The sequence below is a fragment of the Pleurodeles waltl genome, chromosome 8 (genome assembly GCF_031143425.1).
Source record: "Pleurodeles waltl isolate 20211129_DDA chromosome 8, aPleWal1.hap1.20221129, whole genome shotgun sequence".
NCBI lineage: Eukaryota > Metazoa > Chordata > Amphibia > Caudata > Salamandridae > Pleurodeles > Pleurodeles waltl.
Window position 1 is genome coordinate 1,201,986,294 of NC_090447.1, and position 24,219 is coordinate 1,202,010,512.

The 24,219-nt window shown below is 41.0% G+C and overlaps 1 protein-coding gene across 1 annotated transcript in view; it reads right to left on the reverse strand.

Moving 5' to 3' along the window:
* Positions 1-24,219, reverse strand: part of FREM2 (FRAS1 related extracellular matrix 2) — a 489,280-nt gene that overhangs the window by 87,055 nt on the left and 378,006 nt on the right. Inside the window, exons 12-15 of the mRNA XM_069205491.1 lie at positions 13,935-14,065; positions 11,739-11,897; positions 7,073-7,376; positions 1,023-1,154 (exon numbers count right to left, since the gene is read on the reverse strand). Of these exons, the coding sequence (XP_069061592.1) occupies positions 1,023-1,154; positions 7,073-7,376; positions 11,739-11,897; positions 13,935-14,065 (726 nt within the window). The remainder of the gene's footprint in view (positions 1-1,022; positions 1,155-7,072; positions 7,377-11,738; positions 11,898-13,934; positions 14,066-24,219) is intronic.

Genomic DNA, 24,219 nt, shown 5'->3' on the forward strand with positions numbered 1-24,219 from the left:
ACAATGTGAAAATGCATTTTTTTTATCCTCGATCAAAACATGGTTTCTTTTTGAGAAAAACCTTCCCCTACACCTCCTTTAAAACTGAAGGTGTCCACCGCCTTCCTATCCCGGAAGGGAGATACTCCAGCCCTAGGCTACAGTACATCCCTGAACATTCCCAGAGTGGAAAGGGGTTGGACCACAAACTGAGAAGCTTACTGAGAGGGCAAACCATGCTTGTTCTGCTCACATCCCACCCATTGCAGGCGAGTTACTACTGTGCATTTTTCTGCAGTCATGGCAGAGAAGTTAAGAGTAATTCTCAATAGTAAATCCATTTACACCTGTCAGGACTGCTTTTGTTAATTCCTGGGAAGCGTAAAGGAAGGCATTTGTGGCTGTATACATGCATCTACGGCCGAAATTACGACTGTAAATTGCCTCCAATATTTTTATTTCCTGAAATCTAACTTCCTGCATAGTCTTAATAGTACAGCTGCAGAGATTGCTAAATTTATAATAGAAAGCCTAAAAGTGATCCTACTTACTACACAGGTTAATAGCTCGGGCATAACTGATAACATGATCAAAAATAAATTCATTTGTATTTACTATTTCCCCTTGCGAACAGCTTACCTGCCAAAGGTCCAGCACATCGCGTATAGTTTAGAGGCCAAAACAACTACCACCATTGACTTGGGTAGTAGTATCTGTGATGTAAGAACTGTGTTGTGTGTTATAAACATAGCCAATATAACCCTTTGAGTCTCTGTAGTGCTCCATACGCAGTAGAGTACCAGGGATGACATGGGCCTTAATGCTACAAAGTAAAATGCCTCCCTTACCTCGATTAGGAAGTCAAATAGAGGGATAATTAGGATGCTGAGGGACGCTCAGACCCCGAGATCCCAGTGTCACTGTACCTGCTGCACTACTGAAAGCTACTCCTCTGTGTATATCAATAGTCTTGCTATTGCAAAACTCACACAGCAGTGTTTGTCAAGTACTACTCCTAAAACTTCATGGAGATCTGGACTCACCATCAATGTGCGGCAGGGTGACGGTCAGCTTGATGAGGTTAGGAAAGTCGGGATCTTCCGGACCCGTGTAGCGCAACTTGGCAGAGAAGGGCTCCGCGCCAACAACACCTGGTATCCTGGGTTGGCACAGACCTAATGCACAAGAACAACAGCTTTTCGTTAAATCCTGGAAAAGAAGTGGTGTATTTTCAAAACAGTTCAAGTGATCCAAATTCGTGTGCTTTGGAAAAATCTATTACAAAAAGCAATTATTACGAAAAGGATCAGGCAACTTAGACTGGTGTTTAATCAGGTTTATCATAAATCTAAAGTTGAAATGTAAAATGTATTAAACGTTTTGCCCCGGAATGTTCATTTGGACTTCAGTTCTCATTTTTATTTAGACTACAGGACAATAAACTAGAGATGGGAATTTCAAGTATCTGAAGATACTAGAATAGGTAACAGAAACATTCTCAAAAGCCACAAATGTAACATCGGTTTGCCCATCATGGATACACTACTTCTGGCACGCACCCCTCCTTGCAATAAAATGCTAGGTCATGTAGCTGCACAATAATCACAATCTAATATGTAAGGATGTTACAAAGACAGGAGTTTTAGACTGAGTGCCAGAAAAGCATTATGTTACAATACAATCAAAAAAATATTCCGGGATTTTCTGTTCAGTTTTCAAACCAGTTCTTGGGTGTTACGTACTAGACCTCTTGTAGACCAATTATATATCCCAAGGCATAGTGGTCTAATCTAATTATTTTTAATTGGCCACCATAATTCTACTGATATGTTGAAATGGCAATTTCAGCACGTCAGAAAAATGTTCCCCAATGGTAAGTTTGCATTATCTCCAAGCCAGAATCCGGTTTTGAGGTGGAATTCCTATATTTTTATGTTTACCTTGCTTTCACTAGGTCAGTGAGATAAAATACTTAGGGACAAATTTATGAAAAGTGGTGCCGCACCTAGTGCAGCGCCACTTTTCTTGAGCCTCCCTAATGCCACCATGGTAGCGCCGTATTTAAAATATGGTGCACCATGGTGGTAGTTATGGTGACTAGCGTCATAATTTTTGAAGCTAGTCCTGTGCTTTGCAGGATTTGCGTAAAAAATTATGATACTAATCCTACAAACCACCCAGAGGCCCATTGTAATCAATGAGGGCCTCTTTTTAATGCCTTCACTTAGCAAGAGTTAAAAAATGTAGATATAAATGGTGCAAAGGAATCTCATAAGATTCCTTTGTGCCATTTTTATGCCCCCCAGCGCCGGAATGCCCCTCTTGCATACATTAGGCCATGCGCAGGCATAATGTGGCGCAAGGGGTTACACAGTGGCGCAATTCATATGGCACAGCGTTTTTCCCCTTCCAACACCACATTAGCTTAAAAAAATTACATAAATGTGGCGTTGGAACGACACAAGGCCAGCATAAATCTGGTCCTTAGAGCCTAATTCACATAAGGCCCTGGCAGTTGGGGGTCCCGCCCTCGTGGTGGGACCTCTGCAATGTAAAACCACTGTCTGGAAGTTTTGCCACGACTGAAGGGCCCTTTTATGAATTATGCCTCAAGTAGATAGAAAACCAAATGACATTTAAAATATTAAACTCAGATCAATAATTCCAATCATAACTGGGATGAATGCATGCAAAGGACTGAGACAAACAGGTTCTATTAGACACACTTCTGTTTTCTCACACATGAAAGCTTTTTCGCAAGCACTACTGTCCACAGAGTATAATTGTGGAGAGTGGAATGACTTGTGGGAAAATATTAGTTTTCCTTTTTTTCAAACACGTGGTAAACATTTTTCCTGGCAGGAACCCCTTCAGTTACACCACCACCAATTTTAGGAGTGCCTTCTTCCCCTTCCAACGCTGGCGTTTACAGTATTCATGTCCTTGAAAGAATACATTTTTGACTATTTTCATAGAAAAATGGAGCTGAGGAGAAGTTTTGAAATATCTACAAATGTATACATTTTTGGGTGTTGAGAAACTCACAGAGCCCTGTCAGGACCATTGCCCACCACTTGTCATAGCTACTCACAAAATCGTTTATGGATAATAAGCTAACCTTTCTGAATTAGGAAAGTGTTTTTGTAAATAAGGAGGTGTGCACACACAAGTATGACTTCATGCATAAATAGCTTTGAGGAGCAGTCACAAGGTGATGCACTAGACATAGATTCAGGCACTTTTTTCTTAAAACTTGAATTCCTGGACAACTACATAAAAAGAGTGAAATCATTCAATCAAAATATCCTTCTTGCCGAAGGACTGTGATGGTTAACCGAGCCAGCTATTGCTGAACGTGTATACTGCATTCTTTTCAAACAACCAATGAAGTTCTTTGCATATTTTCCCAATCATGCACTATTTGTTGGATGAAGAAATTATATTGTTTCTTAGAAATTCAGCATATACCAGGTGGTGCAGTTCCTAAACAGTGAAGGAGCAATTACAAATGTCCGACATCCCTGAGGTCACATTCAAAACCGAAGGGGTAGCCATTTTGTTCAGAGATGGGACTTGTTTTATGTTGAAGTACTCCCATAGAACGGAAGAATGAATAGTGGGAAATTGTGCTTACTTCTGTGCTAAAGTTGGCAAGATCTACGGCCCCATAGACAATAAAGATACATTCTATGCTGACTTCTTGCACTTGGTAGCAGGGTTTGCAAAGGGTGAGGTGATCATAGGTGCCAATTTCAAGGTGGCTCTAGATTGGACCCTCAATAGGTCTTCGATTACATGGCAAAAGCCAGCTCTTTTACGGTCATTATGGACTGGAATAGACTACCTTAATTGAAAAGAGGTGTGGTAGCCACAGGCCCGGGTGAAAGAGACTATACTTTTTACTCAAATGCTCCTAGAACCCAATTCTTGGATCTATCATTTCCTGAGCCTATTGTCCTTGGTGGGTCTGACAGGGATGGGAAATATAGGCACCCATGTCCTCGCAGATCGCACCATAACGCAGCTGCAACTACCTCTAACCAGACAAGTGACTGTGGAAAATTATTGAAATTTCATTTTACTGGCCTCCTTCTTAAGGTAAATATACACACCCTTGAGAACTATATAGCTCAAAAAATAAAAGAAGAGATGCCCTGGGCTACAATCTGGGACACAACTGAGGATGTCCTGGTAGGGAAGCATATCATCCATATGACCAACTTCATGAAACTGGAAAAACACATAAAGTCAGAACTAGAGACAGAACTATCCAGTGTGGAATTGAAACATAAAAATATTTGTTCTAGAAGGGTGTATAGGCACTTAGATAAAGCAAGGGGTGGCCTTGAGGCTCTCCTACCGAATAAAGTAGCCAGTAGGCTACTAAATACTGAACAAAATATTATGAAAAAGGGGAGGAAGAATACAGATTATTGGCCTATAAAATCAAAATTGGAGAATTCATAACTATACGCGAATAATAAGAGAAGCTGATGGGTAAAAACATACCTCTGATAAGGCAGTGTTGGATGCCCCGAATCAATACTATTCTAATCTGTATTCTAATCAAACCTTGTGATTCATCTCTCTGAAAAACATACCACGAGGCTTTATCTTCCAGAGATCCTGCTGGATCTTTCAGAAGGGCTTGTAGACTCTATTATTAAAGATGAGGCTTGCACAGCTATTAAGAATCCTTTGAAAAATAAGGCTCCAGGACCAGATGGTTTCCTTCCCTCCTACTATAATGCATTCTGTGACAGCTTGGGCCCACACCTGACAAAGGTCTTTAACTCCTTTTCGGTGACACCCAGTATAATGGAATCCACCTTGACTCTGATACCATAGTCAAGGCATAATCTCCATTTGCATAGCTCTGACCAATAGCTTTTTAAACTGTGATGTCAAAATCTTCACCAAGATCCACATGAACAGGCTTAGAGATTTATGTTATCACATCAGAAAGCAGGAATCATTAAAAGAGGCAACCAGGGGACAACAACAGATTACCTTACAATGATGCTCAAATACTCTTTTTGTCACATGATCCTGAAAAGGCATTTAATACAGTAGTTTGGGAATTCTCTTTTACTGTTCTAGAGAAATGGGACTTGGGGGTAAGAATGATCTGGCTCATTAAGGCCAATTTCTAAAGACCCTTAACTAAGATAAAAGTCAGATAACAAAGGTCAGAGCCAGTGGAATTAGACAGGACTACCACCTGTCTTCTTTGGTCTTTGTCTTATCTCTGTAGCCCCTTTTATGTAAAATACACCCAGGTATCAAGGCACCGAAGATGTGATTTGGATACATGAAAATGCCCTATTCATGGACAACAGTTTGTGTTTTTTGATAGATACGAAACCATTGGTTCTGGCCCTGGTAGCAAAACATCAGAAATTCTAAGACGTGTGGATTTAAAGTTAGCTACCGGAAGTCCAGAGGAATCAGAGTGGCCATCAAGAAAGAAAACAGATAAGAGATCTTGCAACGACATGGGTTTGAGTGGTCCTAATCAGGCATAGAGTATTCAGCACTGATTCTACCAGTCATTTGTTTCCAAGATACAGTATAGTAACATACCATCATTGTTAGCTACCCTGTCCCATGATCACTGTAGATGGGGCAAATTAGAAACCTTGTAGATTGCCAGGGTTAATTACATTAAGAAAAATGTTATGCCTGCATTGCTATATGTGACTTCAGTTCTCCGTCTTAAATTCCTAACCCACATATTAAAGGCTATCCAAAAGAAACTTTGGCCTTTTATTTAGAATAACGAGACCCAAAAGTGTCCAGATCAGTGCCTTTTTGGTTTTCTCATGAGAGACAGTCAGGTGTCCCTTAAATCAGCAGATATATTTTATTCACAAAATTAGCTCCAGCCTAGTAATGTACAACACCAACTCGAGTCAAGCCCTTTGAAAACTGGAGCAATAACTGTGTAAGGCCCTCCTGATTGAAACCCTCTTGATTCCTCCTAAAATAGATAAACTGGGACCCCCTATAGCAGCCCACTTAGATCACTATATACCACTGGAATAAAGAGATGAGAACTTGCGAGGCTACCAGCTTCTCCTCTCCCCTGATGCTGATATTAAACAACCCAAGACTTCTCCCATATGTTAAAACATTCTAGTTAGGCCTGAGGGACTTGTACAAACTGACTCAAATACCTCACTGGGCTAGCCAAGACACTGAACAATACTTGGCAAATAGGGACACCGCAGTCATAGAAGGCTTATTTAATGAAGGTTCCACATTACGACTGTATCACACTTGCTCTGTTTATTAGAGCTAGAACAACCTTAGCAAACCTTGACTTACATTAAGCAATGGTCAACAGTCCTTCAGGCCGACACGCCAGAAAGTTCTTAGATCCTTATTTTTGTGAGGGCAACTTAATTATCTATCTGTAGAGAGCTTACAGAAAATGCGTACAAGCTGATATTAAGCTGGTACCTGACAAAAGAGCCTTACATGCTGGGGCTATCATTAATTTAACCTCGAGTAATAAGTGGGTATTAGTTTGATGGTTGAGGAGGGCACTGTGTACAAACCTTTCTCTTTATCCCTCAGTAGAACTATGCATGGAGCAGGGGGTAAATGCATGCCATGTATTCACAAGTCCAGAACATATACAGGTAAGAGCTGTCCCTAAAACATCCCCTGCATCAGCTATCAGTATCACCAGACACTGCTTCCAACCAGGCTACAATATGACTGTGCTCCGTTTCTTAAGTGCTGCAAATTTCTAATACCATTTATGAAAATAGAGTTTATTGTATTCTAACAAGATTCTTGCAGGTGTTATACTCTCTGTAGTCCTTGAGATGTAGACCTTTTGTTTCTCTGTTTCTTTGTTCCATAACATAGTTTGATTTCAGATACTTGAATGTAAATTCACCCAGATATTTCTAATCTGTTTTCTTACTTAACTCTAAGACAATTTATTAGTATTCACGTATTGACGATGCCTAATTTCAACATGTAATTTCAACAAACATTATAGCACCACGTTTATCACAACTGCCTACATATTCTTGCTTCAGGAAAAATAAGCACTGATGAACAAATAATAAATGTCCCTTACCTTGATCAGTGCTCACAATTACGATGGGGCTCATCAGCTCCAGGCCTTCGTTTCCATTGGAATTCACTGCCCGTGCTGCACACTGCACTCGGGAGCCAGCTTGGAAGTAGATGGAATCCAGCGTGATCATCTTGGAAGACGTGAAGAATGTGTCGAAGTCCACCTCTCTCATAGGACTGGTCACCCCATCAGGGCCTCGGGGAGCACTGACCAGCCAGCGATACCTTGTAAGTGTATCATTAATATTTTCACTAGCACATATGGAGCCAGTCTTGTCATAATCCAGATATTTTGGGTTGCAAGCCTGCAGAAAGTTATCCATCAATATGTTAGAATGTCTCAGGCAAATGTGATGTGCTACAAAATGGACACTGGAAAGCAGATAAGACAACACCGATGACTAAACCATTTACTGGGCATAATTTAAGGAAATAAGTGGTCACAAAATGTAACATTTTTTAGCTACATTTTCAGAAGGTCTTTCTTCTGTAGGAAAAGATGTGGCACTCAACCACTCACATGACAGGGCTGTTACTTGCAGCTAACTTTAAGCAACAGTAGAGGGAAACCATCACTGCCTCTCAACTCAACTTGCTGCATTTTAAGGATTTTACTTTACTGAGTTCACCCACCATGTCCTCTCTTTAGGACTGTGTTGACTGTTCAATTACAGAGAACTACCTAGCTTTATCATCCTACTATTCGCGCTGCGGTATTCTGCGCTCATGAACCAGGGGAGGTTCTCCTACTACTTTCGGGTTTTGCCATCTACCGATTACTTGAAGCATGGAATACGTTTTTCATTACCTGATGCAAACAAATGGGGAATGCCACCTATACAACATATTTCATTATACCTTATCTCTTCAAAGATCACACACGCGTACTGTGAATCATGCCAACAATTATATGTTAATAACTGAACTCCATTGTAAACAAGTTGCAGAAGCAGTGTTTTGTGATCTCTATGCAGTAGAGTTGAGAATCACATATAAGAAAGGAATGCTCATAAGTAGGTGACAGCATATCTAATTAAAAGGAAGTGGCGGTGGACGTGCAGTTACAAGGTCATGTCCGTGTTTGGTCCCAGCAAGTTGTGTAAGAATTACATTTTTACACAACCTGCTGGGACCAAGCACGGGCATGACCTTTCTCATTTGTGATTCTGCACTACACTACATACCTTTTCCTATTACAAACTGCTTTCACCATCACTGGTACAATGAAAAAGTCACTTGGATGAAACACATGTTGGTCGTGTCTCTTTTTCACAAAATCTTCCTCTTGTACAAATATTTTCTCAATGTTTTCTGTTTGAAGTCTTCAGTCTGTACAAATACCTTCTTATTGCATTGCTGTGAGGATTTTGGCTGCACTATATGGTATGGCTGGGTAGTCCTACTGTGCAGTGCACTCACAAATACCGTCTTGGGTCCAGTCAGGTACGTTTACACAACCTTAAGCTCATCCCGGGGTAGCTGTGGCTGCGCGCAATAAGGCTTGGCAAAGGAACATGTGCAAAGCATTTAAAAACACCAAACAACAGAATAAGATAAATCACATGGAAAGAAAAAAACAAAACACCAGGTTAGAAACATAGATTAGACTTGTATGTATCTTTAGAGACCTTGATCATAAAAAATCCACCAGAGGGTTCCGCAGATACAGATTTTTAAAGGAATAAATAACTTTAGTATCACCCACAAACAAGCAGTGGTCAAAGAAATTTTAGAAACTTTTGAAAAGTTTGGGAAATTTAGTTTGGAAACTCAAACAAGTCTGGCAGAACAGAGGTCCGGGGGTCCAGAGAGGATACTTTGGACAGGTACCTGGCCACCAGAACATTTTTAGAGTGAAATCCAGTCTTTAGAGGATGACAGCCATAGACGACAGTGGTGTGGTCCTGATACTGAGGGATGCCCCGGATGCTGAGAGGTCCATGGGGGTGAAGAAGGGCTGAGTACTCGGTCCATAGGTGAGTAGGGGTGACACTGGTCAGGAATTTCGGGGTCCCATTATGCTGTCTTTGCAGGATTCCAGGGGCTTCAGATGCAGACCTTGAGCTTTTGCAACACAGCGCTCACAGGGCAAATCTTTGGTGGAGGCTAGTGTCCATCTCAGGTGACAAATCTGGTCACAACAAACACTCACAAGTAATGCAGACACAGGTGCACCTTTTGGCTATCTCCAAATTGTCCTTGGGGTGTCTGTAGTTCAGTAGTGGCAAGACATCAGCAGTGGCTACCAGAGTTGTGGCTTGGGCTCTTTCAGCTTTTATGTCCCCTGTGCTATTCTGGGGGTTCAATCAACTGACCTTTGGAGTCACTGCTTCAGACTGGGAATCAGCATTTCCCTGAGCTAGGCATGCAGAACAGTGTCCAAACTCTACTATCCCAAAGTGCAGCAAGTGAAGTCGCTCTGGCGTCGCAGCCTCTCTTTGTGCACTTCCACTGGGTGCAGATTAGTTGCCTTCTTGTTCTCTTTCCTGGTCCAGCAAGTACTGAGGATCAGGGTACCAGGGGTGCCATATTTATCCCAGGAAAGTCCTCCGAGGGGATCATGCAGTCACTAACCAATGGGCTACTGAGTTCCCTCCTACCAAGTGATAAAATTCCTGTGATGTGTGGCATCTGGCTGTACCAGAATGCCACATTCTTACACCCTTCAAGATGGCACAACCCTTCCTCAGTCATGAGGAGCAAGCTAGCCGACCGTAGAGGTGTGGGTACCTGGGGCAACACATCCACGGTAGAACCAGTTTTGGTGAGCTTTCCATCTCAGACCCTGCCTCCATACTGTCTACAAAGACAAAAGGAATCCTGCTCATTGATGTTGGGCCAGGTGGCCCATCAAAAATGGCTTCCCCTTTGAAGCACACCTCCAGGCTAATCTCCTGAGTGGCCATCCTGGCAGAGGAGGTAACACCTCACTACTGCGGCACTGGGAGTCATTCACACATCTCCCCAGGTGGTCAGAAAGCTGTCTGTTTGTGTGTGCCTTTGTGAGGCCGCTGGATGAGAAGAGCACAGAGTAGTTACTTTTTTTAAAGTGGACAACTATTAATAGTGACATTAATTTCGACCTGAGCATCATATTGCATTTAATGTATTGATTAATTTGATATATTACATTACCCAGTTTGATAGTCCCAGTCACAAGATAGCCGGGTGGGTTTGTCACCTGGTAACCTTGTGTTACCCAATGGGGCTACTAACTTTATCTACAACAAGACGGCAATCTGTAAGTGTGACTGTCTAGATATATCAAAATATATGTGTCTCACCTAACAAAATACAGCTCCCTTCCATAGGGCTTTTTAGGCCTTCCTTAGGGGACACTTACCTATAATGTTAAGGGACAGGGTGGCTTTGCCATTAGTTTAAATGGCAAAGTCGAACTGACAGTGATAACACGGCCCTTCCAGTCTGCAGTGGCAGGCTGGGATCCATTTTAAGTCTGGTCACATGAAGGGTGGCACAAATAGAGCTGCAAACCTGAGTGGACACTCTGCTTACATGCCCTGTGTACCATACACTAGAGTCTTATAAACAGTCGCGGGTTGCGGAGTTCACAGGGGGCAGGATGAGGCACAGGGGAAGGGGAACATTAAAAATATTAAAGAACATTTTTTTAAAAAAATTCCCTCGTTCCGTGTGCCGCTCCTCTCAGGGCTCAGAGCAGCATCAGGATTAGCTGGGAGCGCCTGGAGAGAGCCCTGTGCGTATTTGTGTTGGTCAGCCTAAAACAGCCAGCCAAACATATATGCGCAGGCAGTGAGGGGAGTGCAAAGTGCACCCCCCTCACTACTCATCACCCCATATGCCCCGCCATTTAACAAGTTTAGTTTATTATCCTTTCCTTGCTAAAGGATTTGAAGCGGTTGCTGCTGGCAGGGGGGTGACGCTCCTCCACCAAAGCGGAGGAGCAGCCACTGCTTATAAGCAAGTTACGCCTTGCCAATTGGGTGTATTAAAATCGGCATATACTTTGCATGGGGTCAGAATGCTGGCACTTAGGTCTAGTTTGCAAGCCTCAGTGCACTCTGAGAGTAAAAAAAAACAGCTGCTAAAGTCCAAATGGGGGCAAAAAGGCTGTTCCTTACAATTGCCAAATATGACTTGAGAAGCTTTCAACAGCATACAGCTACAACACCACAGCAATGGTACTGTTCATTTACTTCTTTGAGTGTTATCACAGTCAACATTTTCTGTGGACATTGTAAGATTTGTTGCAATGCCTTGTTCATATTGAGACTGGAATGAAATATCAAGAACTTATATCCAGTGTGAGTGCTCCTTGAAAGTTTACAATGTGCTCTGGACCATCTTGATACTGCGTTGGGTGGGGTGTCTGACCAGTCTCTGTTGTAGCAAGGGTATGATCCAAAGTAGCACCTATTTTTGTGCATTTTTACATTACTTAATGCTGGAGTGCTTTGCGAGTATTGCCATACTAGTCATCGGAGGTGCGGTTAGCACAATCCACTGCTACCAAATGTCAAGCTGAGACCTTCTGACTTTCATTGGCATAATATGTGAAACAAGAACACAATCTCTGGCCAAAAGTACATCACAGATTTCTAGTATTTGTTTAAGCAAATCAGCATACTAAAATAAAAACAGATATATCCTTGAATTTATATTGTACGTGAAAGTCGTATACTCACTGTGATACAAGCAACTGGGTAACCAGCAACGGGCCCAGGGTTGTTTTTTAGTTTGGATGTATCATCATATATCAGGAGGGAGGCCACTTGTGGCACTGAAGGGAAGGTGACGTCTGCCATGCTGTTGATCTCCTCTATGTACACAATGGCTTTGGACATCTGAACGGCAGATACAAAAGTCACAATATAACAGAATGAATTCCTAGACTCTATAAATCAAACGTTTAAATTCGAAAATAAGTGTGCATGCACCTTAATGATAAAATAAACAAATATTAGCAAAGTAAGTCGGTCTCTTGGTTTAAGGAATGCTGAAGCCATTATATCTGGTTTGTAACTGAAAATACAGCCCTATTCAAATTGGAAAGGAAATGTTTTTTCATAGTGCATGCTAATACCCAATAATTACCTTTTTTCATGCTATACATCTGCCTTAGACACAATATTAAACAAGCATTTGCAATGCAATGGGTCTCGCATTACATCGAGTTAGAGCAATTAGCGTTGTAAACGCCTAATCGGACTTTTCTTGCCACATTAAATTAAAAACAAAAAAACCGAGAGTGATAGTGCTGTGTAAAACACAGCGCAATCTCGCTGCGGAGTAAAGAGAAAAAGTAGTCCAGAAACCATACGGAAAACATAGAGGCTCGTAGGTTTCCTGTAGTTTACCGGAGCTCTTGAGGAGGGCAAAACACTGGAAAAGGCATGATGTATGCATGCCTTTCACGAATAAAAGCAAGCGGATTTTAAAAGGCAAGCCCATGATCCAATGAAAGTGACTGACGTAACATGGGCGTGGTTAAAATCCCCCGAAAGGGAGATTAGAAGAGGGACGGAGCGCTTTGCGCTCGCCCCTAAAATGGGAAAAAATCACAAAAAACACCAGTCAAATGTGGCATTTGCATATCCCTGGAGCAATGAAAAGCTGCACTTGGCACTTCCCAGGTGCAAGACGCGGTACCGTAGGCCATTGCCTGAGGTAACTCGAGCCAGGCACAGGTCCCTGCTGTAAGCAGGAGCTGCAGAACATGAAACCGTTATCAAACATTCCCCAGACATTCACCTCACCACTGCCTTCTTAATACCAGGGTACCAGAGAATTATGAACAAAGCAGATCTCCTTTACGTCTCCTTTTGTTGAAAGTGGGAAGAATTAATGGAAAAAAAACTTGACTGAATTTTCATATTCAGCCTGATCTTTGAAAGGGCGTGGATTTGACAGGTTAATGTGCATGTTTACTTAGGGAAATCTAACACTATCTGCTTGTTCTTTATGTCCTAAATAAATATGCTGATGCTGTATTGCCATGGTGATAGTAATTATGAAGGCTTTTAGTGCATATTCTGAAAGAGGTATGTCAAATAGTGAGAGGAATTACCAGACACTTCTGTCTAGAATAGCTTTTTGTCTGTGCCAAGACCAAACATTGGGGCACAGAGAAATTTATGTGGAAATGGAAAGAGGGGGTAATGCAACTAAGTGGAAGAGACAAAGTGAAAACAATACCTGCAAATAAATGGAAGGAGATAGTGCGAGGCGGAAAGGGAAAGTCAAAGTATGGAAAACAGGGTCGGGAGAAGGAGTAAATATGGGGAGGGAAAGAAGCATGCATGAAAAGACAGTTGGAAGGTGATAAATGAAGCAGACAGGGATTGAAGGAAGAGGGATGACGGGACGTGAAGTGAGTAAGACAAGGTATGTAGGAATTAATGAAGCCTACCACATCACCAAACTTGGAACACTTTAACCTTCCACAAAATGCCATGGATTGATTGATGGACCATCCAAGCAATGGAAAACCATGAACAACACATCATGCAAAGGCGGAAAGGGACTGAAATAAAAGCCCACTGTTTCCTCTATACTTCTCAATGCACTTTTTTTTAGTGTTCATGACATGAGGGCTCTTATGATAACTAGTGCTTTCTGTAGTTAGACACAAATAATGAGCTAATAAGGCGAAGTAAGTGTAGAAGCCCTTTGATGGAGCAATGCCTGTATGTTTGTGCTGAGATCATTCCTACATTAACTTATAAGAATACAGGGCAAGTAAAAGATTTGTAAAGGCTACAATAGCCCAAAGAAACACTGGCCTCCATTTCTTTAGACTACAATCATAAATATAATTTCTCAAAAAATCAAAAGAGACCCAGGTGTTTCATGTCAGCATCAATGTTTTAGCCCAAGGTTACCTGTATCTCAGCTACCATGTTCTCATCAGGCTTCAAATGAACAGTGAAAGCTTCTCTCATTTCTCTAGCTTCATCATAGAGAACCTCGATCTCGACGATGTGTTGAACCTCGCCCTCCTTAAACTCTATCTCTGTAAACGCAATACAACTTTATTTTAAGAGAATTACCATTGTTTGTGCATTGGATTAGAGAATCTAACCAACCATTCAGTCATAAATAGCAAAATCTTCCAAAAAAATCAGGATTTCACAAATACATGGGTTGTCATTTACAATACTGACCCATTCAAGGCTAGAGCAGGGAATATATTCTATTACTGCATATCCAGCACCACATTCTTACCTATTTCTACAGCAATTACATACACCGTTGTTTCTATCCTTCCCATGTAGTGGTACCATATTCTATATGAGTATCCATGTAGGATATGAGTGCTCAGAATCTGTCTCTAGGTGGCATGCCTGCACTGCTTTATGATTGTCCCATTGTTTTATTAATTGGCAAAGCCAGTAGGCATGGCTTGTATGTAGGGTCCTCAATACATTCTGCACATACATAGCTCTCTGCAGTCATAAAAAAAGAAAAAAATATCGCTTTCTGTTTTTAGTGTATTTATGAGGTAAGGGATTTAATATGTAAGGATTACATTTACTTTTGAGAAGTAAAATAGTCCCTCATGCATTGCACTGCACGCATTCCATAGGAGGCCGATTAATACACTAATTAGTCAACTGTGTCAAGTGTGGGAGAAATACTACTGTGGGTGGATCCAAAGTCCTCTCTGTGTTTATTTTAAAGAAACTGCACTGACAAGTCAGCACTAAAAAAACAGTCATGTTAAAGTTGAAAGGGTGCGTTTAATGAAAATCTTCATAGTTTGACTGGCAGAACAGAAATATAAAACAATACTTCTAAGCTCTGAATGGTATAGAAACTTTTACATCTTGGAAATGTGGACTTCTTCAGCTTGGGTATTTGTGAGAGGAAAAGCCATGGCTACTATTTTCGAAGTCAATGAATACAGTTTGATCTTTTCAGAACAACTTCACTTTCAGCACACTGCATGCAACAGATGTCAAATGTTGGCCCACAAAGGCCTAATAGAAATATGATTTTCAGATGAACCACCAGTTATGTAGATATTTACCAGATAGATGTTTTGCATGTGAGCATATGCCATATGGGGAGCCTACAATTTGGCATGGGTCCACCCCTTGTGGATAAATGATGGACAGCCCGACCATTTGGTTAACTGGTCCTTAAGAAACAACATCATGTACACATCTGACAGTGTAAAAAAGTTGTATCTATGCCAGAACCTTGAGTTAAATTCCACGAATGGTAAATAGGATATCGGTTGACTGTTCTGATTTGGTTCAACAAGACAATACACCGGGTTCAGGGGTTCTGCTATCCATTTGTGCATAATATTAGTATGTCTTATGTTTGTAACCATAATACAGCTTACAGATAAATTAGGAAGAAAACTCTATTATAGATTCACTTTGCAAAGGCACATATGACATAAATTCCAATGTGTATGCTGTTTCCGAGGTTGGGTTTCCCTGATTTAAAACATGTGCTAGGAATATCTTTCATTTGCTTAGGATTTCATTTTGAAACCCAACGAAGGCAAATGAAAAAAACTGAATTAATCTAATATGAAGGAACCTGCACGTTTCGTAAGAATAACTATAATAGGTCTAATGTATTTATCTGTGTGTTTTATGCACTTCTGTGTGTCGCCTCATTTACTTCAGAGCGCTCTACAGTTTGGAAAACAAGGTCAGGATTCTGGTGCAGCAGTAGTCTAATGGAATGGGGCATAATCCTCGCTTGAAACTAATATGTGGTCTAGTGAAAAAAAATCTAATCAAAAGCATGCCTGACTGCATGTCCAGTACATGAGGCAATGAAAAAATTAAGAGGTTATTCCAGACCATTTAGTAGATTTTTCAAGCAATTACACAAGTCCAACTTCAATTTGTAGCAGATTAAATTATTTTTTAGAAAATGCACGATTGTACTACACTATAAAACCATCACAGCATAAAACATCTACGGCCAAATGTACAAAACATTTTTATAGTAGCAAGCACTGTGAATCAGAGTTTGTGCAACAGTCTGTAACGTTTTACAGACTCCTACAGTGGAATTGCGGGCCCATATCTATTCGATATTTGGAAAGGGAGTGTTTTAGGCGACCCTAAATCTCAAATTGGTATGAGATAGATCAATGTTTTGCAACTGAAATCCAGCTGCAAAACAATTGAAAAATTAAGACTCAAGGTTAGATTGGTAAACCATTTGCAAAAAGGGAAATTTTCCCTGAGTGTTCTGACTCTAGTTTATCTGTCAAGAGGAACCACAAACAAGTTACCTGTGGCTTAAACCCCATGGGTCACTGCACAGCAACAGGAGTGCTCTTTTTTTCATGAACTGTTGAGACTGAGGCTGGGAGGCATATAAGAGACCTTAAGAATCGCTTTGATTATCTTAATGGTAAAATTACATTCCCATAGCCCCACACACCTACACCATTGAATGATATGGACGTGCATTCTACATTATTCCTTTTGATCATATAGTGCAGTGAGGGGTTGAGCGCTAAATCGAACAGCAAAAGATTGCACCCCATGTCTGGATGAAACAAACATCTCTGCACCAAGAGCGGGGAGCATTCCACTGAGGTACCGCAGATCACTCCTACGTATGTTAATGAGGTCTCTCTCTTGAAAAGATGATCTTATTCACTTCACCTAGGCCCCATCTGAAACCATACTGGATGACGGCTAGCATTCCTTTGTCACCGACTCATGAGAATTCCTTTGTCAGTGGCTCATGAGTGCAATCTACACCTTAGCATTTAAGTTCGGCAGGACGAGGACAGAAGAAACAATGAAGCAGGAAACCTGGCAACATTGTATGCATGTATCCAACTCGAAGAGAGCATGCATTTGTATTAGGTACCAAAACCAGGCTGTTCAGGTTGCCATGTTGAACAAGATTTTTAAAGAAAATCATCATCAGACTGTGATTGTCAGATTTATTCAGAGTTTGGTGGTCGGAATACTCCATTAAAACTTGCCAGCTACCCTGTCTGCATTAATACAGACTGTAATACATAGTCTAGAACACTTGTAATATGGAGAACAGGCATCCAGTTTCTTTGCTGCAGAGCATACCCTCTGTCAGACTCTAAAACACCCTATGTCTTTAGATATTTGTTTCATCTTCTGTCATTTTGGTAGAATTATTATGATTTTAGTACGAAACATTTTGTCACTGATACTTTAGATATAAAGTGCTGAAGCTGTACTCCCTCTGAGAGGAATCTGTTTCCATAAGTGGGCAATATACTCAGATTATTTTAATGAGAGATCAGTATTTGTCACCATGCTCAATTCCATGTGTTAAAAAATAGTGAAGTTGCTTTTCAGAATGAAAAGAAAATATTCACAAACACATCATTACAGAAAAATTCACTCTGCGTTTATAGGCCATCCTTCCTCGTTCATCTGTCCTCAATATGATGATGGCTACTGAAACATCCTTTTACGATGTCGTTCACAACGCGCTGCAGTCAGGCAGAGGTTTTAAGATATGGATGGAGCGTCAAGAGTAGGAATGCCAATAGGACTGGTCAGGAAGCAGCTGTCTGTGGTGCTGCTTGGGCCATACCCGGCTTTTCTTTAGGAGACAGACAAGCAGCTATCAGCATGCTGTTGGCTGGAGCGAGCCACTTGATGGTCTGCATGCCACAATGGTCTGATTCTGGAGCAGAACCACACTCTGCAAATGCTTCCAGAAATTGCTATGTGGCAACCTGCCATTGGGGTAAAATTTGGATTTTCGTTACCAACACTGACGCATTTAATGTCGGTCTCAATCACAGAAAGTACAGGAGGCTGAAAGTACATAGCATCAGTAGTCAGAGCCTTGAAGCCCGGTAGTCAAACTAGACACATACAGATATGTGGGTTGGAAGCCACTGGGAAACTCCTGTTGCCAACGTGAGCCCCATACCACTTGATCCAAATGTTTAACTTTGGGAGATAATGCAGAATGTATACTAGATGCATCAGGGCAAGCAAATAAAGTGGGGAATTGGAGCGGTCACCTGAGCTGCACTGGACCATCATTGTCTCCATATAATTCAAATGCATTCAACGTTACGTTTTGGCCGTTCAAAACCTACTCCTTTTCTTTTGAAGAAGGCCAAAATGCCTAAAGATGAAAATATCTCTTTTTTCAACAGACCATTGGTCATTTGGGGTGCAGGGTGACAGTACCCACTGCTTGCAATGCTAGAAGGTGCTTCTGAAACATTTGCCCAATCTTCGGGTGAGTTCCCCACTACCAATATCCACCCTCCTAGATCATGCTGTAGCCGTGGACTCATCTGGTGACTTGAGTCCCCGAGCAGATTTACCTCCAAATTCTATAGCGGAGAAAGGAATATACAAGTATACTCCTGTTAATAATCAGAAGTGAGCTTGGAAGAGTTCTGTCAAGAAACACTGCAAGCAATCTTGCATCTTGTCTTTTCTAACTCAAACAAGGTACCTCTTCCACATTCACGTTGGCGGCCCCAGAGAATTAGGGGCTGGATGCTCTATTACACTGGTCCAAAAACCTATTCACAATTTGCAACCAGTGGGAAATTTTGCAAACCAACCTATGTACCAACAGGTCAGGTCAGATTCCGAGTAGGAAGCAATCCCACGTACCATATTAATATTTTTGAAGTAGGTCACAAATCGTGACTCACTCTGACCGAACTCAGTCACAGGGACCTGTGTAAGCAGACCACCTTCTCTGAGGTTGTGTTTAAATAAAGATTTTTTTAATTTAAATGGAGGCCGTTTTTTTAACAGGTCTGTATTAAAAAATAAAGTTTCACTGAGAATTGGCAGTGGTCTCAAGGATCACTGTCTACGTTCTCTGAAGTTTTTTTCAACATTCACGAAGGGCAAGGGGTTCAAAAGTGACCCCTTCCATTTTCCAAATGGGCTACCACCTGAGTTTGAAAGTCTATAACTTTTCAAAGGTTTGCAAACAGAAATACAGTCACTGACCATTTACACAGTGCATACCGATTCGTTATTTGGAAAGGTCACCCACAACACTATCACTATGAAACTTCCCCTGGTCCGTAACTAAGACAAACTAAGGTATAGGAAGAAAAGAAAAGGGAAGGGAAGAAAGGAGAAAGCAAGGTGGCTTGGCTGTAGTGAAAGAATCCTTTTTAAAGGATGAATTCCCTCAACCACCCAAAAGTGGCATGCTTCATCATAGGTAACCTACTCGTATTGTAATAACTGATCATGGTGCGGGCTACAACCCCCTCCTCTTTTAGGGATGAGCTTTGTGGATGTTTTAGCGGTAGAATCAACCTACAGTGATGAGCAAAGTGGGGTGCAGTGAGGATGCATAGTGTAAACCAATACAACAGAATGGGAAAAAGAGTGATGTGAGTTACAATTAACTCCTGAGTATGCTAATAGATTTATTGGTACATCTCTGGGTCAGGATTAAAAACCAGGATAGAACAGGCGTACTCTAAACCTGTCTGTTCATATTGAAGAAACGGTCAACATGTTTCTGCCGATAACCCTCAACAAAGGTGTTGCACCACACGCCATCCAAATACTGAATCTGTATCCATTCACAATCCCACTGTACCAACTCCTAAATGGGATTTGCAAGTTGCAAACTCTGACTTGGAGTGCTTTTGACCAAAAAATAGTTGATACATCTGGCCCTTCATTTTCAGACATCGGAAGAGCCACCTCTGTTATCAGCTAGTTCTCTGTCATCAGAGGAACCTACAACATGACCTAGCACTCTCTAGCATTGCTTCCCATTTCATATAGAACTGTCTGGCATTGCCGTCTCAATACTATTAACAAATTGTAACTTTTGTTTATAGTGGCCGGAGCACAACTCGTCTGATTGATCAACTCCTTGCTATCTTCTGCTGGTTTCCTCCGCCCCTGCAGTTCCAAATGCAATATTCACATCAAATAATTGTGCCAGTTTATGCCTAATTAAACCGCATCATGCTTTGGTAATTCCTTTTCATATTTTATGCGCATGAAGTCATTGCTCCTCTGAAATCTAACCCATAGAGATATGTCCCAGGATCACCTAGGAACCATGCCTTTTTGATTTGTTGAATTATATGCACTATTCTTTTTTTTTTTTGTTATGTGAAAAACGGTCTCTGATTGTTGGATAGTAGGGAATAAATAAGCCACTTTGGCTAGTACAGAAAGACCCCACTCAAAATTTAAGTGGGCACGTGTTCTTCCCTGTATCCCTCAATTCCTTCAAAACATATGCAATTCAACTACAATTTAAATATTTTGTCTTCCAAGCGGAAGTTGTATTTAAAGTCCCATACTTTTAGTTCAATTTTAAGACGTCCTCGGAACTAATGTCTGTGTAGACATAAGGACGCTCTGGAGATGCTTTTACTTCTTTTAAACCTGAGTGCCTGGCTCATAGACGATCAAGAATGTGGCAAATGGAGAAAAATCTCCACATGTAATGTATGCTATTAGGAAGAGATCAAGCCCCAGATCTGAAGATGCAGGACATCAGAGCTGTTGAGAGGGTATGGTCCAACAATCAATATCAGTATATTTATCATATCTCTAGATGTGAATTTTCTATTATTTGCGCCAATTGACAATAATTTTGGTAATCCTATTTAGGGCACAATCTTTCTGTCAGACAATGGTTTGGTTATATTACTTTGTTAACATACCACATATAACAAGATGATATGCGTCCAAGATCAGTATGCATCTGCTCTGTAACTATCTCAAAGATCATTTTTAAGACTTCAACAGAGGAGATCTGTATATTTGGACAAGCTCTCTGGTTCTCTTTGGTACCTTCCATGATTTGTATGTGAAAAATAATATTCTTGTGCGGTACTTACTTTGCTTCATGAAGACAAAAGTTCAGCACCTGGGGCTTGGTAATGAAGGTGATGCTGCCCGCAGGGTGAGCAGCACTATTCCCTGCCTGGCAGTAAGTCCCTGCAGAAAGGGACTGCATAAAGTAATCCTCTTTCACACGTTATGAAGGCACTGTTTACATTGTTCATTACCCGGCTACAGTATTTCAGTGGATTTCCCAGGTTCATATGAGCCACTGGTCAGAGATGGTGTTCAGTATAGCTCAAGGCTACTACAATATGAGGATAGAATAGGTTAAATATTCGAGGGCTACTTTTTCTACTCTGCTTTCATACTAATTTCTAGACTGCTGTTAATTACTAGTGCAATTCTATTGTATTGTTATCAAAATATTATTCCTTAAAGTATGCATAAGAAGCTATGACTTTGGCAATAGTAGAAAAGAAAAACAAAGACAAACGAATAGCGTGAGCAAAGATATGCCTGCAAAAAAAAGCAAACAAGTGTATCCAGGAACTGCAACCACTGCACACTTCAAACCAACTTCACGCTAAACAAAATTTCCCAAAACTGAGTTTCTCAGCAAATCTAAGATGCCAAATCATAATGATAACTGATAAAACCAGAGGTCAAAGATAGCATCACGCTTCCAACAGGAGAGATGTGATGCGCAGGATGTGAGAAGGGGAGGTGAGATGGCAGGAGAGTCCTTTGATTCGAAAGACTAAAGAAGTTACACACATTCCAGAAGGCAGACAGCCAGATTCCAGGCAGGGAGGACCTTTTCTGGCCAGGCAACAAAGTGCGGGTGCCATGCCAAGTGGGCCTAAGTTCTATTACTTGTTATCGGTGAAAGCACCAAAAATAACACAGAAAAAGCGCAACAAATGATGTGCCAGTTCAATCCAGCATTCTTTGAGGTGTGACAAGTAAAAAATGTGGAGTGGTTCCAGTGGAAGAACAGTGGCTCTAGTACAGAAAATTGGCACTATAAAAATAACCGCGCAAATTAATTTGCATAACCTTTGCGGCTCTGCAAAGTGGAATTTGTTCAAACAGATGTCTTAGGTCAAAATGAAATCATGCATCAGCATTATATGTGTCACATGTGCTATCAAATCTGTTTAATCTACGTTTGCCCTGGTGTAAAAGTGAGTTTTTACACAAGGGCAGATAAGAACGTAAAGTCACATCTAAGACGTGATTACCTTATTACAATTTATTTAACTAGCATAAGCAGATTTGTTTGCACCATTTTCTGAAACCTAAGTAGCAAAAATGGTAAAAACTGAATTGCTCGGTTATTTGCGTCATTTTTAAAGCGTAAAAGCTATTCTGTTAATGCGCTTTTAACTTTAAAAAAACGTATTTTTCATATTTTTGTAACAAAAAAAGTGACCAAATTGACTTTGCCACAGAATAGCCATCGTTTTAATTTAAAAACAGAAACATGAACTACCGTGACGTGTGATGTAAGCCCAGAACGTGAAAGCAGTTTGTGTCGGGCAAATACTACCCTTTATTTTGCAGAGGTGCCACGTTTCTGAAACATGGCCCAAGGGATAGTCCGGTTCAAAGGACACCTGTAGCATTTTGGGATATGAGAGGCCCTCTCATTTAAAAGAGCTAGTGCGATTTCACTAACATCTGTTTGCGCCAGTGGTGCTCGGTTTTGGAAACGCACAGCTCAGGTGTGCACGGTTCTAGAAAGCATCCCAAATTTTCTATTGAGAGGTAGTTTAGTGCTGCGTCACAGTTCCGGGTGCTCTTCTGCTCAAGAACATGAGCGACTTGGCACATGTCGAGCTTTTGTTACTCATCGAGGGATGGGTAAGTTCCGCCCTGGCATCACATGACTGGAAAAATCCATGATATCACGAGGACTTTCTCATATGGTCCATTCTCATCATTTCCCCTTTATGTAAAAGTGTCGCCATGTTCATAGTGTCTCTAAACTGCACACGTGGGTTCAGGGTGAACCACACCAGGCGAGGCGGCTGATGGCTTACACCTGAAGTTGTGTATGTTATGTGCAGGACACAAGTGGACTGAAAGTTTATAGTGAACCTCAAAGCACAAATGCAAGCCAAGTGTTTTCACTTGAGCATATTTTAATCATTTACCTTCACTCTAGTATTGCTAGCTAACTTTGCATGCATATATATGCTGGTATTTGTCGAACATAAACCTACTTGTAGAGCAGAGGAGTGCACGTGGGCGCACTGACGTCCCCTCTTCCTTCGTCAGCCATCTTGGAATGGAGTAATAATTCACCGAACAGGATTTCCTAGAACTGTTAAGTGCGCCCTAATGAAGGGTAGTCCTCAAAATGCACTCAAGAAAATCAAGATTTAAAGGAATATTATTTATGGGAAATGATGAAATAACGGGTTTACATGTGTGGGAAGAGGTGAAAACCTCCATTTGTTTACAGATTTCGAGGAGAAGTTTATAAATAATTATATCACGCCTTTTGGCGTGTGAAGAGTGGTGTGAAAGGAGACGCATCACCCAGTAAGAGTGCACACACTGACTGTCTAGCCTACAAGGCCATACATTAAAACAAAATGTATTATCTAGTGGGCCTGGTCTCCACCTCTAGACGCCCAAGATCCCTAAGGAACAGGCATACCTATCTTTTGGAGAGTATTCAAATCCTGAACCTCCCCATCACGGAAGAAACCTTTCTGTTAGGGATATGCTAGTCTTAGAAGTAAGGAATTTATCTACACATACCACATGCATGATCATCACAATATTCACCTCTTTAGACAATAGCTAAATATCTGAATCCCTATCTGAATATCTGAACCAGGTGATCAAAGGGTATCTCCACTACCAGGTTACACCCTCTAATCACAGACATGTTTTTACAGACTGTTGCCAAAACTATTAAACCGGTTCCACATCTCTTATAAACCTATCTCTCCTCCGTTTTTTGACATTTTTCTTATAAAGTCCCCTAACACTCCAGGGTCTAGGTAAGCCATATAAATGATCAAAATAAAATAAAAAAACCTTAAATAGGTGAATTATCTATCTTCGAATATAATAGTGGCATATGTTAAGGTTTGCAGTCTTAGTCCTGGAAACCAACGACTATAAACATTTCTAGGGGCTAGCCCTGAAAAAAAGATGTTTCGAGAATTCCAAGAAAATTGTAAAACTGAGGCAGGAGGATACTTGTTTGAACTCTGTTAAATGTATGATTTTTTTTTAGAATAGGGCCATTAACATTTTACACTGAGATGCCCTGTTTTCTAGGGCTAGGATCCTTGACAGAAGGTTTGCTAGAACCTACTCGGTTGTTTAGAATGACCTGCAAATAAGTAAGTAACAGCCTCTGAATTTATTA